This window comes from Gossypium raimondii, chromosome 5 (assembly GCF_025698545.1).
Source record: "Gossypium raimondii isolate GPD5lz chromosome 5, ASM2569854v1, whole genome shotgun sequence".
Taxonomy (NCBI): domain Eukaryota; kingdom Viridiplantae; phylum Streptophyta; class Magnoliopsida; order Malvales; family Malvaceae; genus Gossypium; species Gossypium raimondii.
In genome coordinates this window covers 4,776,827-4,791,615 of record NC_068569.1, presented here as the reverse complement: position 1 = coordinate 4,791,615, position 14,789 = coordinate 4,776,827, and the positions used below count along the sequence as shown (strand labels likewise).

At 32.0% G+C, this 14,789-nt stretch overlaps 1 protein-coding gene across 2 annotated transcripts; it reads left to right on the top strand.

The window, feature by feature from the left end:
- Positions 1 to 2,558: 2,558 nt before the first annotated feature.
- LOC105768651 (mitochondrial Rho GTPase 1) lies at positions 2,559 to 5,341 on the top strand. Of its 2 annotated transcripts, XM_012588707.2 has the most exons (7): positions 2,560 to 2,914; positions 3,038 to 3,151; positions 3,225 to 3,294; positions 3,733 to 3,845; positions 4,107 to 4,257; positions 4,424 to 4,610; positions 5,023 to 5,341. In XM_012588707.2, exons 2-7 carry the CDS (start codon positions 3,132 to 3,134, stop codon positions 5,079 to 5,081), a joined length of 600 nt encoding a protein of 199 aa, XP_012444161.1. In that variant the 5' UTR covers positions 2,560 to 2,914; positions 3,038 to 3,131; the 3' UTR covers positions 5,082 to 5,341. The 2 variants fall into 2 exon arrangements, with proteins under 2 accessions (XP_012444158.1, XP_012444161.1); XM_012588704.2 differs by lacking the exon at positions 5,023 to 5,341 and having other exon boundaries at positions 2,559 to 2,914; positions 4,424 to 4,967.
- Positions 5,342 to 14,789: the final 9,448 nt, after the last annotated feature.

Sequence of the window (14,789 nt, the reverse complement as noted above, 5' to 3'; positions counted from 1 at the left end):
ACACCAACAAAAATTTGCTGTAACAATATACGTCAGTGTATTATAATTCAATATAATTTATTTAGCATAATTAACCCTCAATAATTTATATTTTATCCCAACAAAAAAAATGTTGATTTCATGCAAAAGCAGTAGATTTGATTAGGTGACCACCGTTGGGGGTTGGTGGACCAGAGAGAGAGATTGAAGTGGAAAACCCAAGCAATACCCTACTTGCTATTAAGGCAAAGCCCAATTCCACCTCACTTTGTATTTTATTTTTTTATTTATTTTGTCGGCAGACATTGAGGATTGGTAGCTAGGTTTGTGATTTTTAAATTGGTAAAATCTAGTGCATGTCCGTAAATTGTAACTGAAGCAGAGCATTGCAGTAAGTTGAAGCCCTGGAGGTGAAAGGGACGTTGCCCTCCCTACAGGGCTTGTCTCAAAAATTATGTTACAGATTTTTTCCAGTTTCAGATGAATGGGGCATTTGTGGGGAAATTATTCCTAATTTTTAGGGAATTCCTGTCATCACGAAAACTACGATTTTCACCTTCCTTACAATGCATCCCCTATTTTAACACAGCCCAAAGAATGATAGAATGGGAAGCTTGAAAAAGAAACCACTGGTACGGAAACGAATCCTTTAGAGTTAGGATGGGTTTTCTTTTGGATGAGCCAACTGAACTTCAGTTTGGGTTATTTATTGGACTACCACTCACCACCAGCCATGACCAACGCTACTTTCTTTTCTTCCTCAACACGTGACAAAGTTAAGCAATTTATTTGCTAATAATTATGTACCCTTATTCTTCCATTATGTCAACCTAAAACGGTTATGCCAAATTTGGTACAATAGCATCTGAGATTTGTGTAAGTAGTGAACCCTCAGATAAAGAACCCAACTTCGTCCATTCCTTTTTCATGATGAACAAGATAATTTGAGAGAAAATGCAGCCGAAGCTGCTATCTGCTACGAATGCCCTGCAATAGATGGGACTTGATTAAGAATTGGTAATATCGATATCATCTCAATCTTCCACTTCATAATAATTGTTACTTGCAAATCTTGCTCAAAGTTGCTTCTTATTTTGAAACTGATGAATATTGCTTCACTTCAACCATCTTCATGCTTTTTGCTTCTATTACAGGTTCAGAAGTGGCTACACTAAGAACAGATCTTTATCATCAGAACAACATGGCTGAGTACTATTCCTGCCATATCAGAATTCTCTTTTTCCAGGTACACATTCAATTTGTTCCTTTGGACAATGCTCTCCTTCAGCTTCCATTGGTTTTCCCAAACGTTCTAAGACATGATTGGCATGCAGAAACCCTGCAAATAAACAAGAAAACATGGCAACACTAAGGTCATAGATACAGATCAGTTGTAAAGGTGATTGGTTACACCATACCAAAAGCACAGGACAAGAATATTCATATGCATGTCTTGCTTGGCCCATAAATACACCACACAAGGGGTGCATTTTTCGACAACAAAACCACCAAGGATCTGCATAGAAACCAAAAACCATCTATGCCTCTCTTTTACCTATAGCGTATTATTTTCACAACAAGACCGCGGATCAGCATCCATAAATATTCAGTTACAGGTACAGGATGACAACAAGGATAACAGATATTAAAATCTCATAGTAACTGCACTGTTATCTGAACACGTTAATTCACATTGAACCTTCATGTTTTATAGGCAGAACCTATATACTTTTCCTGTAATTTTTTATAATGTGAATGGTCACTCTAGCTATCAATCCGTGCTTCCAAGCCTTAACATAGTTACTGCAGCTGAAAAGATGAAACTATAAAATACCATAATTTACATCCAAAAACAGGATCTACCAAATAATTAAACATCAAAGTACAACGATATCGAATATAGCTAAAATCCCTGAATGGATAATTTTGAATCATGCAAACTAAATTAGATGCTTCTTGAGACAAGTAGAGGAGAAGCAATCACATTTGTACATATTTTCTCCATGAATAGGGAACTGGTCAAGGCATTCCTCCAACAATGTAGCATCTCCCTGAATTTCAACAGTTAAATCCATCATGTTCTCATATTGATTTGAAATCTCATTGCAATTTGTACAAAATCCCCTAAAAAGTTTCAACAGGGTGATGAAGTATTAGACATCAGACTACAAACTTAAACATTCACAAAAACTAAGCAGGTTGGTTTACATTTAAAAGGAAAAGTGGCACAATGATCTTAAATCACCTTTACTTGATCAAACGATCTACTCACTTTGTGAAGGATTCTTATTTACAACTGAAAAACACAAAAGTGCCAGAACATTGTTTACTGATTGAATCCATGGATGTTGTATCTTAATCGATGGTGAATAACCGAAGTTTTTTTTTTTTGATAAAAGTGCAGAGCATCTGCACTTCTGCAGACTCAGATCATCTTTAATAAAAAGAGATAATTTCTTCTGCATAAGTTAAACGTATTAGCAATAAATTATTTTGTCATTGGCCTTTTTTACAATTATAGACATTTTGGTAGAGGCATTGACCAAAGTATTGTTTTCTATTTAGGGTCCGTTTGATTGTGGATTTGATTTTCCGGAAATTGTTTTCCAACTTTTTCAGTGTTTGTTTGGAAGAAAACATTTTTCATTTAGAAAATCAACTCCAAAACACGGGAAAATCCCTTACAATTTTTGGGAAATTGTCTTACCGTTTCAATTTCCGTATGACATTTTCCTAAAGCTCTCAGGCATTTTCTCCCTTCATCCAGTAAGCTACCTTCATCCATTCTTCTCCCTTCCTTCATTCCTTCAAATTTTAGTGAGAAAACTTCCCTGAGAAAAACGTCGACAACCGATTTTCCAGTAATCCCCCACTCTCCTCGCTATCGATTATCGTTGGGTTTTTCATTTCCTCGGTTCCCTCCTCTCCTGATCAGGTAACCTTCACTTAAACTAAACATTCTCTTTTTTATGAAAACACTGAATAAGCATTTAAAGTTGTTGTTCCTTTTGTTTTCATTTTCAACTGGCGATTCTTCCTCTGCCATCCGCATCACTAGGAGAAGGCGTCTAGATAGGAAAAAGCAACAATCAAAAAGAAATGTTTTCTAGTGCTTTGTTTTTGGTCCAGCGAACGTTGGGAAATCTGTATTGATGAATTCTTTTCTTGGCAGGTATTCATTAAAATTCTTTTCCTGATATCTAATTCTTCTCCCCATCTTTTTAACTTTATTTACTTTAATGTAGGCCCTATTTGGATTCATATTCTCCAACTGCTGATGAGCAATACGCTGTGAATGTTGTGGAATTACCTGGGGTAAGTGCCATTATATTATGCACTGTCTTGTAATTTTATGTTGAAAGCAAGCCCCCACCTCTAAACACAAGGAGTTACTTTGTCATTTTGGGGGATTGGGGATATTCACATATATGCATTTCTTGGTGTTATGGAGTCTAGACCATAAATGGGGTGTCATAGACGTATTAGAAAGACTTTGTATAAGGTTCAAGTGAAATGATATTTGAAGATGTACTTTCTTTGAGATGAAAAATTGTCAAAACCTACACACTTCTTGCAGTATCAAAGCAATTCCTTTCTGGAACTTTACACAAAAACTTTTTCATTTTATTGACATATACTTCCTTGCATATGTTAATATTTTGTTGACATATACCTAAGTTGATAATTTCTTTTGCTTTCATATGTTAATATTTCTACTTCAGGCTTGGTGTTTGTTTGTTTTGCCATTATTAGGGAATAAAGAAAACTCTATTCTTGCTAGAAATCCATGAGGACGGAGTTTCAAAATTGCTGTCTAGTAAAGAGTCACTGGCTCCTTGTGACATAGCTGTATTTGTTTATGACAGGTAAATCGAAGCATGATTTTTCTGATGTGGGATTTTAAATTTAGAGTTATCTGCTATTTTTAGTTAATCATTTTCTGTTATGTAATCATATTTGTAAAAATGGTTGCACCCTCATATGCTTGGAGTGAACTCTTTTTGTGCCACTAAAAATGATCATGTATATTTTGTTCCACGGTTGAATTTTGTAAAAATTCATGTAGGTGCATATGCATGTATTATTTCTTTTGAAAGTTCTACTTCATTATAATCTGGCCTTCGCAGTTCTGATGAGTCTTCATGGAAGAGAGCAACTGAATTGCTCATGGATGTTGCTGGTGATGGTGAAGACACTGGTTATGAGGTGCCTTGCTTCATTGTTGCTGCTAAAGATGATCTAGATTCATTTCCAATGGCAATACAGAATTCTACCAGGGTATCATGCTTTATTTATTTTTTCGTAATTTAATTTTCCTGCATAGTTAAATGAATTAGTAGAATGCCTTAACAGAGTCAAAATGTTTAAGTTTTGTGTCGTCGAAGTGGTAATGGTATTCATGTCAGTGTTTCAAAGTGTATTGTATTTCAAATTTCCTTTTCAGGTTAGCCAGGATATGGGGATAGAGGCACCTATACCTATCAGCTCAAAATTGAGTGATTTCAATAACATATTTCGAAGGATAGTAAATGCAGCTGAGCATCCTCACTTGAGCATTCCTGAAACTGAGGCTGGGAGAAGCCGTAAGCAGTACCATCGGCTCATAAACCGATCTCTCATAGTTGTTTCAGGTATGCTGATTGTCTGGCATCTCACAACTGTTCTATTCTTAATGCACTTGAAACTTGGGGTTGTTGAAAATGTTGGTGACCATGGTTAGATTTTCTGATGACTTCTTGTTGTGCACATATTTTACTTTTTTCTCCGTGTTGGTGTGGGGGAAATCACTATTTCTTTCCTTTTGTCCACTTGCTTACAGTGTTTGCACCTTAAACCTTTTTACAAGTTATAGTGTGATTTTGTTTAAGCATATATGTATTTGAAGTTTTTCGTAGCAAAAATTATCTTTAAACAATCTGAGATGGTACGAAGTTGCTTCAACTTGAATGGCATGCTCCTTTATTTTTATCATTCACTATAGTGAACTGTTGTTTTATCGTTTTGAATGATGTAATTCACCATTTGCGGTTGGAATTGCTGTAGCCATTGTTGGATTTGCAGCTTACCACGTATATGCTGCTAGGAAGAATGCTTCTAGTTGAGGGATGATGATTCTCCTATCTTCTAGACACTGCTGTGGTTATCTTATCTTCTTAGAAACAATTTTGCCATGTTTATTTTCTTAATCTGATTTCAATGGCCGACTTTTCTGCGTTATATTCAGAATCCTAATCTGTATGAAAAAGAATTGCAAAATTCTACCATCCAATTTAGTAGTGTTGGAAATGTTTGGTCTGTAGAATATCAAGAGAAATGATGGAATAGAGTGATTGTGCAATAAAAAAAAATTTGCTCTACATTTCAAGCATCGTTGCTTGCCTGTGTCCTATTTCATACTATTACTTTGGATTCAAATATTGTAATTTAATGAATTGGGATTGGGATGAAGAGTTTCACCTGGATTCAGATGCTAATCTTTTGGAAATTTAATATTCAAATGGTTTTGATTAAGATGGTGATAGATACTAATTTTAGATCTTTGTGTATCCAGATATCCGGTTGATATTAGAGTATGTTTGTACACTTGTAATTATTTACTATAACCTCTTGTAATTTTAATTCTAAAAATTATTAATTATTATAAAATTTCGAGAGTAATACTCAAGAAACAAAATTATTAAATCAAATTGCAATATATGTAAAACAATTTAAAATATAAAATTTATTAATATATATTATGTAAAAACAACTTTTCCGGAAAATATTTTCAGGAAATCTGTCAAATAACAGAAAATATTTTACACAGATTCATCCAAACACCAGAAAATATTTTCTAGTAAATCATTTTTCAAAAATCATTTTCCGAAAAACATTTTACTGTCAAACAAACAGACCCTTAGGCTTAATTTAATGCGTTGGGTAGGAGAATTTAAATAAGGATCAAATGTAACCGATCCACTGTCATGTGTGAAGTGATCACATGGTTACCACAAGTCTAATATCCTTCATATAAGGATGTAAACACTGAAAGGAGACATGAAAATTATATGAACCCTTCCTGCCAATAAGAATTACCCAAACTTTTATAGTTTTACAGATGAATATAATTATGGGATGTTGAATCTGAAGCCTGGTCAAAAATAAAATTGCATATCAACCTTTATTAGGTCTAAATTTTAATCATTATAACGTATTTGTTTGAAAAAACATGTGACGTGTTGATCACGCATCCGACTTTTGGTTCTAATCTGTGAGCTAAGTAGGGAAGAAAAATGATGTTACTCTATGGGAATTAAATTTAAAATTATTAAAGCCGGCTACTTGGGTTGGAAGAAAACAATGGAGAAAGTCAACTTTGTAGATGTTTCTTCGCATGTGTATTGGTGAATCTTTATATTTAGTAAAAGCAGCACACTTCTTTGGCTTCTAAGATTTGTATCAAGTGTAACTGAAGTTGTTAAATTACAGTCACCTTAAATATATTAATTAAAAACACATGCACACATGCATGTGGAAGACAATAACACTGCTATGGATGCAATAATTGGCAGCACCCGAACCTAATTAATTTTTGGTTCACAGAAACCTGCTTAATTGCCTCTTCTTTTTTTTCTTTTAAGAATTCATGGGTTGTTTTTTCATTTTAAAATATGGAAGGGGGAAGGTACCAATTAATGGAAAAGATGAGACGAACACGGTCGTTTTCCATCCCGCATTGCTCCATTATTATATTATTATTTTCCATTGATATTGTAGAAAAAACTATCCTTTTTCCTGCATTATAGAGTAGGGGGTCATCCTCTCTTTTTGTCCATAATAAATCCAACAGTAGAACCCAATTCAATACAAGCACGTGTTTCCTCGAAAGCAAGACAAGCTTTATTTAGGTTTAATTATATTTTTCCTCATATAAAGAAAGAGATGACGAAAATGGCGTATAGCTCCATGAATATATATACATATATATTGTGTAAAAAGATGTTTTATGCATGGTTGAGTCATCTCTCGCCAAAGCAACCACCCCCGGATCTTTCTTAGAAAGGCTTTCGATCTGTACTGGTCAAAAGAAATAATGATGACATGCACAATTTATTTCTCTCGTCAAAACAAGAAACCCCAGAGTGGTGCTGCCCACTAAACCCATTTTAGATGCTTATCGAAGTCGATTATAAACCCGCAAAACAATAAATATATGTGCGTAAAATTTATCTTCATCACTTTGATTTGACATGAAGATTCAGCTGACGAGTTTTTTAGCAGTGTATTTACTATTTTTGTGATTAGTATTTTGTATGAATATTGGATTAGTATTGGATTAATATTTTGTATGAATATTATAATTTTTTGGATTAGTATAAATTACAAACACAAAATTACAATATTCATATAAAAAATTACAATATTCATACAAAATACTAATCCAAAACTATAAATACAAATTTAATTATAAAATAATTACAATATTAATACAAAATTACAATATTCATTGGCGCCTACCTGATAGGCGTCACCCGACCCGACCCGACCCGTTGACCGTATTTTGACTCGTATTTTTTTAAAAAAAATTATTAAAAAAATATAAAAATATTTTATTTAAAAAAAAATTATTATTTTTTATTCATTGGCGCCTACCTAATAGGCTTCAATGAAAAAGTAACCTATTTTGGTAAAAAAATTTTCTGACATCCTATTTCAGTATTTTTTTTTTCTATACCATTTGTGTAAAAAACCCAAGAGATGTATCTTAGTTTAAAATTGTATATTTTTCAATTATTTTATTTCTTTTTATTTTTCAACTAGCAAGTGCATCTATAGAAAAAAATATATATATTCCATTTGTCTAGTTTTCTAACCCTTGTGTTTTCCATTTTTTAAAATTTCTTACCACTTTACTAAGCAAAACTTAAAGGTTTTAGTGAAAAAGTTAACAAAATACAAGATGTTTTTTTCCCCTAATACAAGATTTCATTTCATTCAAAAAGATGAGAGGTCAAAATCGAATCATTACAACATCTCAACCCAACCGAGAAAAAACAATTTGAAAAATCACTCTAAGCCAACAAACAAAGTATCGATTAATCTTTCTAATAGTGGATTTCGAAGAGGGGTTATCACCATATAATGAGGATCCCAACTCTATTAAGAAGTTTCAACCATTAATACAAAAATTGGGTTTAGATTCATAGGATCTCGTCTACCACACTGCTCCCTACTAATGGAACAAAAAAAAGCAATGATGAAAACAACAAAAACATAAAATTCGAAATTTGAAAAGAATTCGACAAATCAAAATCACTAAAATTTTAGAGAATCAAGTCTTACGACACCAAAGGGGCACAACCATTCTAAGCAAAAAGAAAAAGAAAATTATTAATCTGAACCTCATCCTACCAAAAAAACTGGCTGAAATTTGGTATAAAAAAAAAAGCACGGAATAGAAAATTGAGGTGCTCATGGGCCGGGCCAGGCCCATAAAAAATTTCAGCCCGTGTTTTAGGCCTGGGCCTAGCCCGGAATATGGGCCTAAAATTTTGTCCAGGCCCGGCCCGGGAAAAAATTCCTAAGCCGAGCTCAGCCCGACCCATTTTTTTAATAAACACAAAAAATTATTTTAAAAATAAAAAATTTTAAAAAATTTTAAAAATAAAAAAAATATATTTATTATATTCAGGCCGGTCCGGGCCCAGGCCAAAAATGGTGTCTGAGGCCTTTCGGGCCTATATTTTTACTCAAACCCTCCCATATTTTGGGTGGGCCGTCGGGCTGGGCCGGGGTGCCCGACCCATGAGCACCTCTCGATAGAAACGAGGCTAGTGATCGGCTGTTCCAAACCAAACAACACTACAAAAAAATACCATTTACCGACAAACGAAATTCCGTCGCTATATCTGTTCCGTCACTATAAAAAAAAACCATCGGTATAAACCCAGAAGATCGAAATGTAGGCCATTGCTATAGGGACATGTCGGTAAAAAGCTTTGCCTGCTATTTTCTACACTTTTTAATCAACTTTTTACCTATACAGCCTTCACCAATGAACTAAGATAATCACTTTATTCTCAATAAACCAAAAACCAACAAAGATCAAAAGTCGCGTTATTTTCAGTAAAACATCATATATGATTTATAATTCTAGTACAATGAACTATGACAATCACTTTGCATTCTTTGACATAACAAACTTTCATATTGTTACATGTAAACTAGAATTTGTGAAACTAACATTTGCTCCTAACCAGTTCAACAAAACCATCAAGCTGCCAGTTACTCCCTTTATATTTATTGGAAAAATCTGTCCCACAATAAATTTTGGATTCGAGTTATTTCAAATTTTGAATAAAGTGAAATAACTTTAATCCTCACCTCAAACATTCTCACCCAAGGACATGCTTTATCTGATTTCAATGGAAACCAAAAATTAAGTGTATGTAATATATTGACTACGAAGGCAGCCATATATTGATATATTTCTGTGTTTTACTTATCAGAACACCAACAACAGCTAATATTGGCCTCCATTCGGGGCAAAAGATTATGTTCCTGACTCAAAATAATATACATATCATGAAACGGAACAAGACCCTAAAATTATTTCATTAATAGACAAATATTATGAATTGAAGAACCAGCTAGAAAGCAGCCTTTGAATGTGCCACTGGAAAGATTAAAAATAAAATAACCGAATTTTCTCATCCCAAAAATTCCCATGAAAATTCAAGAAGTAAATTAGAAAAGAAATTTTCTGGGGATTGATGTTACCATTATGTGGGGTCTTCTTCCTGATCTGCCCATTAGCATTGCTCCTAGAAAAGTTATAGGGACCTAAAGATTTGGTTTTTCAGATATTGAGCTATGTAAGAATATATATGCGTGTGTTCACTACAGAAAATTTATTTCATAAGCCTAGAAGATCAGGTCAATTTATATGGCTACTGATCACCATCTCAACACCTAAACTAGAGACTTAAATAGCACAGCTGCTCGAAATCTCCTACCGGAGATCCGAGCAGGCCGACGGTGGCCGATCAAATTCTAATTTTTTATTGTGTTTTAAAAACTGGATTTATGGTTGTTTTTTTTTTTTTTTTGTTACGTAAGTTCTTTTTTATGTTTTTATGTATGGGTGTTTTGCTTGGTTAGTGTAACTTCCAAGGTATTTTCTTGTTGCCATAAAGAGTATTTTTGTACTTCAATTATAGATTAATCTAAATATTATGAAGTATCATTAATGGTTATTACTCATAAATGATTTAAATCGCATCAAATTCACCAACGACATTTTCCTTCCATTATTAGTAGGTATTTAAATTTATGATAAGACATATTTGAGGATTAAATTTATAGAATTTATAAATGTAAAAATTAAATTTTTAAATTATTTTAAATTAAAACTAGATTGATAAAATATATAAGTGTCGAGTATATCAATTATAAAAGTCAAATTTCATTTATAACTTAACGAATCAAAACAAAATAGACAAAATTAAATTTTTTTTATAATTTAGTAATCAAAACAAAAATAAGCTAATAAATAAAGTTGACCAAAAAGTTAAAAGGTACTTAAAATTGCACTGAAAAGGAACCAGAAAAAAGAACCGCAATAACAACCATTTGGAGGGCTAGGAGAGGTGTATGTGCATGATTGAAAGTTTATAATTAAGATATCAATTATATTTATTTTTTGTTAATAAAATTAAAGTTTATATTAGTTTCTTTCAATAAAAAATGTTTTTAATTTTTTCTCAAATATATAATATTTATTACCACTATATCTAACTCTGGTTCATAACGGATTAATACTGTTTTACAGCGAGTGAAGCTTAGGCCGCCCTTGTCTCCCCTGTGCTTGAGTTTTTTGTGGTCGATTTAACTAACGAGGCACAAATCCCGGGTCACATTTTTTAAGGAAAATTGTTGTTTTTCTCTAATGTCGGGAAATGAACAAGGTCCAATTAAACACATACATTTGTTTTCAACTACATATATAGTGTCACTTTTGAATCGCATAAACTGGATTAAAATAATTGGTGTAACTGTAAGCATCAGTTCCCACTGCTAGATCTTTTTTTATTTTTATGGAAAAGTTTCCATTGCTGGATAACAAAACTAAAATCCCTTAAAAACATAATATAGGGACTGTATCACGGTAATCCACTGCTGGTAATAATATGTATGAATATAAGATGTAGTTTTTAATGGTATATATATGTCCCAAAAAGGAGATGTTTTTGATTGATTAAGGGTGAGTTTGGATGGGCGGTACGTTTACCTGCGATTAGTGTAAAAACAGCGATGGCGGTGAGATTAGATATTGTAGCGATACTGTAACGTGAGACAAAAAATAAGCTAAACGCACCGCACCGCACCCAATCGCCCATATAAACGCACCCTAAGAGGGGAAGGGAACAGTAACATTTTATGAGTTTTACCGTACGCCCTTCTCCTATCCTTTTGCTTATTTTACTTTGGTAATCATTACTACATGCCAAGTTCTCGTGGTCTCATCATAAACTGTTTATGTAAGAATTATTAGTAGTTTTCGAGTTACGACGATATACAAGTTAAGACATTGATGCATAGCTACATATTTATTAGCTAATAATGAATGGCTTTGGCTCCTAACAGCTTCAGGTTGAGGGAGCAGATATAGTAACTTGAACCAAGGTTCAATTAAATAAACCACTTGGCCAGTATGTGCTGGCAGACCCCCCTCCCCCATTCTTCCTCCTTACACTTCAGTCTCCCACCCACCAAACAGGCAGCTTCTTGTTTAGAGTTTAAATTATAATAATGATAACATAATAATATACTACTTTTGAAAACATCTGATAATTTGAATTTGCCAAAGACATTGTAAATACGTTATAATATATATATGTCAACTAGGAGAATATGGGTGGTTCTGCAATAACTGTTGACCTCCTCAGTCTCTAAAAACAGAAGGAAAAAGGAATGCAACTTGGGTATTATTGGTTTATCATGTTTCTGTAGTTGTAGAAATGGCGATGACCAAAATTTACCTGGAAAAAGTAAGATTGGCATTTGGTTGTAGCTTTAGAAACGGAACACACCTGCCATTTGTTGGTTATAACATGTAAAGACATACACCACCACATGGCATGGTTGTGGAGGATGTGGCGTTATGGATATATGGTGTAGCAGGCTGTCACATGGGAGCTGCTGTTGTATACTATATTAAAAGAATTTGGAAAGGCAGACGGTGAAATGCAAAGTTAGAATATAGCTTACGACCTTACGTTATGTTACTGCCTTTTTTCAATGTAAGTCAACGTTTCCATCCCTGAATGACTTAAACCAGGATAGTATTACAACTTCATTCTTAATAATCATTCTAGGCTACCACAATGGCTATTCCTGCTTCTTATTAAGAATAGCCACCAAATTTTCTCCTTAAAATATCCCATCCAAAAGCATTGTAATATATTCATGTCTTTGAAAAATTAGTTGCATCGGATATCCTTAAAATATGATTTTCATTCTAAATTAATTTTCGAACTTTAAAATGTTCTAATTGCATTCTCGAATTGTTGATATTATATCAACTAGGTCTTTCTGTTATTAAAACAATTAAATGACACACCACATCTTATATGACATAATTTTAAATAGAAATTAAAAAAGAGTAAAATATTAACATATAACTTTTAAAAGCAAAACTAAAAAATGATAAACAATAAAGCTTTTGTAAAGGTTTCAAAACCTTCAAAATTAATACTTTTATAATATTCATTTTTATAATATTCATTTTCTTTAAATTTTTTATTTTAAACTAATTCACATAAAATTTAACATATCATTTCATGGTTAAATTAAATTAAATTAAATATTCAAATATATAATAGATTTTCACATTAAAATTATGTTTAATTATTTGGCTTTGCCTTTTTCTTCTACCTTTCCCAGAAATCCCACTATTTTAGGTTTTACTTAATTAATCTCCCACAGGCACATTCCCTTTCTTTTCTCTCTGTTTCTTTTACCACATCGATTTTTGAGTTAATTATCACTTTTCGCACACATATTTGATTGTGTCAATAGTAAGTTTATTTGAAGAGACGCTGCGATGGTCAAATGAGAGTGTTTCGTCGGATGAATTACTTTAAATTATTCTATTTTCACTCATAAATTATTTATAGTTCGCGAAACATGGATTTGAGTTTAGACCTACACAATTTATCTATATAAATATAAAAGTATTTATTTTATCTTTACTTAAAAAGTAAATTGATATTGTTTAAAATAAAATTTCTTATCGAAAGCAATAAACCGGAGCTAAGTCCAAAATTGTTTTAGGGCTGAAATTAAATTATAATTTTTACAATAATAAAATGTAATTTCACCATTTTAATAGTCTATATCTTTATAATTTTAAAAATTAAATCAAATATTTACCATTTTAACGAGACCAATATGCAATTTTACCTTTACTAATTTAAAATTAAAAAAATTTAGAGGACACAAATGAATATTTGTGTAAAAGCGAATGTAGTATAGAAAGTCACTTAGTAATTTGTGTAAAACAAATGTAATATATTTGAGAAACCATTATAATTTGTGAGTACTACTAAATTGAGTATAATTAGAGCTTCCAATTACGCTTTTCAATTTTTAGGGTGAGAATTAGAGTAATCACACAAGTAATTACCCTTAAATTTAATTTTAAAAGTTATTTTCTATACAAGTTTAAGTTATAAATTTTATATTATAAACATGAATATGTATGAGTATTTGGGATGATTATGAAAAATATTTATTATATATTATAAAAATAATTTATGTACATTTTATAAAGTTGTAACCAAAACTTATATTATTTAAATCCTAAATATTTTTTTAAAGTTACTACAAAAAGTTTATTATAAAAAATAATAATTGTTGAAATAAGATTATAAAAATTTTGTGATAATTACTAATTATATTGATGATTTTAATGTTATTTGAACTCTCGAAGAGCTTCAGGATTTGAGATAAAAGATATTAAAAAAACAAAGTTCTATCTAGGGTACCAGTTCAGACAAAATTATTGGACAAGTTGGCTCAAGAATCGTTGAACCGAGCAAAAAGTTGATTGAATTAGACAGTTGAATTGAATTTTTTATTTTTAATATTTTAATAATTTATTTAATTGAACTAGGTAGGCCAATCATACCTATTGAACTGAAGAATCGGTGACCGGACTGATTCAACTACCTATTTGGTTCTAAAAACCTTGCCTGATATAACATTTGTTGGAAGCTTGTTAGCAAGATTTAGTTATTCTCCAACACATAGACATAATAATGAAATTAAACATGTATTTAGAAATCTGAGAGAAACTGTATTAGGTTATTTTATTCAAGTGGTTCAATATCTATATTAGTTGGCTATGTCGATACTGAATATTTATCGAATTTACATAAAGGTTGATCTCAAATGAGATATTTATTTGTTTAGAGTTACTGTTATATCACGGCGTTCAACAAAACAGACATTAGTTGTTATCTCTTCAAATCATGCAGAAATAATTACAATGCATGAGAGAAGTTGAGAGTATGTTTGGCTAAAGTTGTTGGCTCAATATATCCAGAAGATATTCAAGGAAAAGATGTTAACTATCTTATATAAAAATAATGCAACGGTGGTGGCTACATCAAAGGTGACAAATCGAAACATATTTCACCAAAATTATTTTTCACTCGTGATATTGAAAAAAATTGATATAAAAGTTCAACAAATTCGTTTTAGTGATAATTTAACGGTAGGCATTGCCAACCACAACATTTGAAAGACTAGTATACAATATTGGAAAG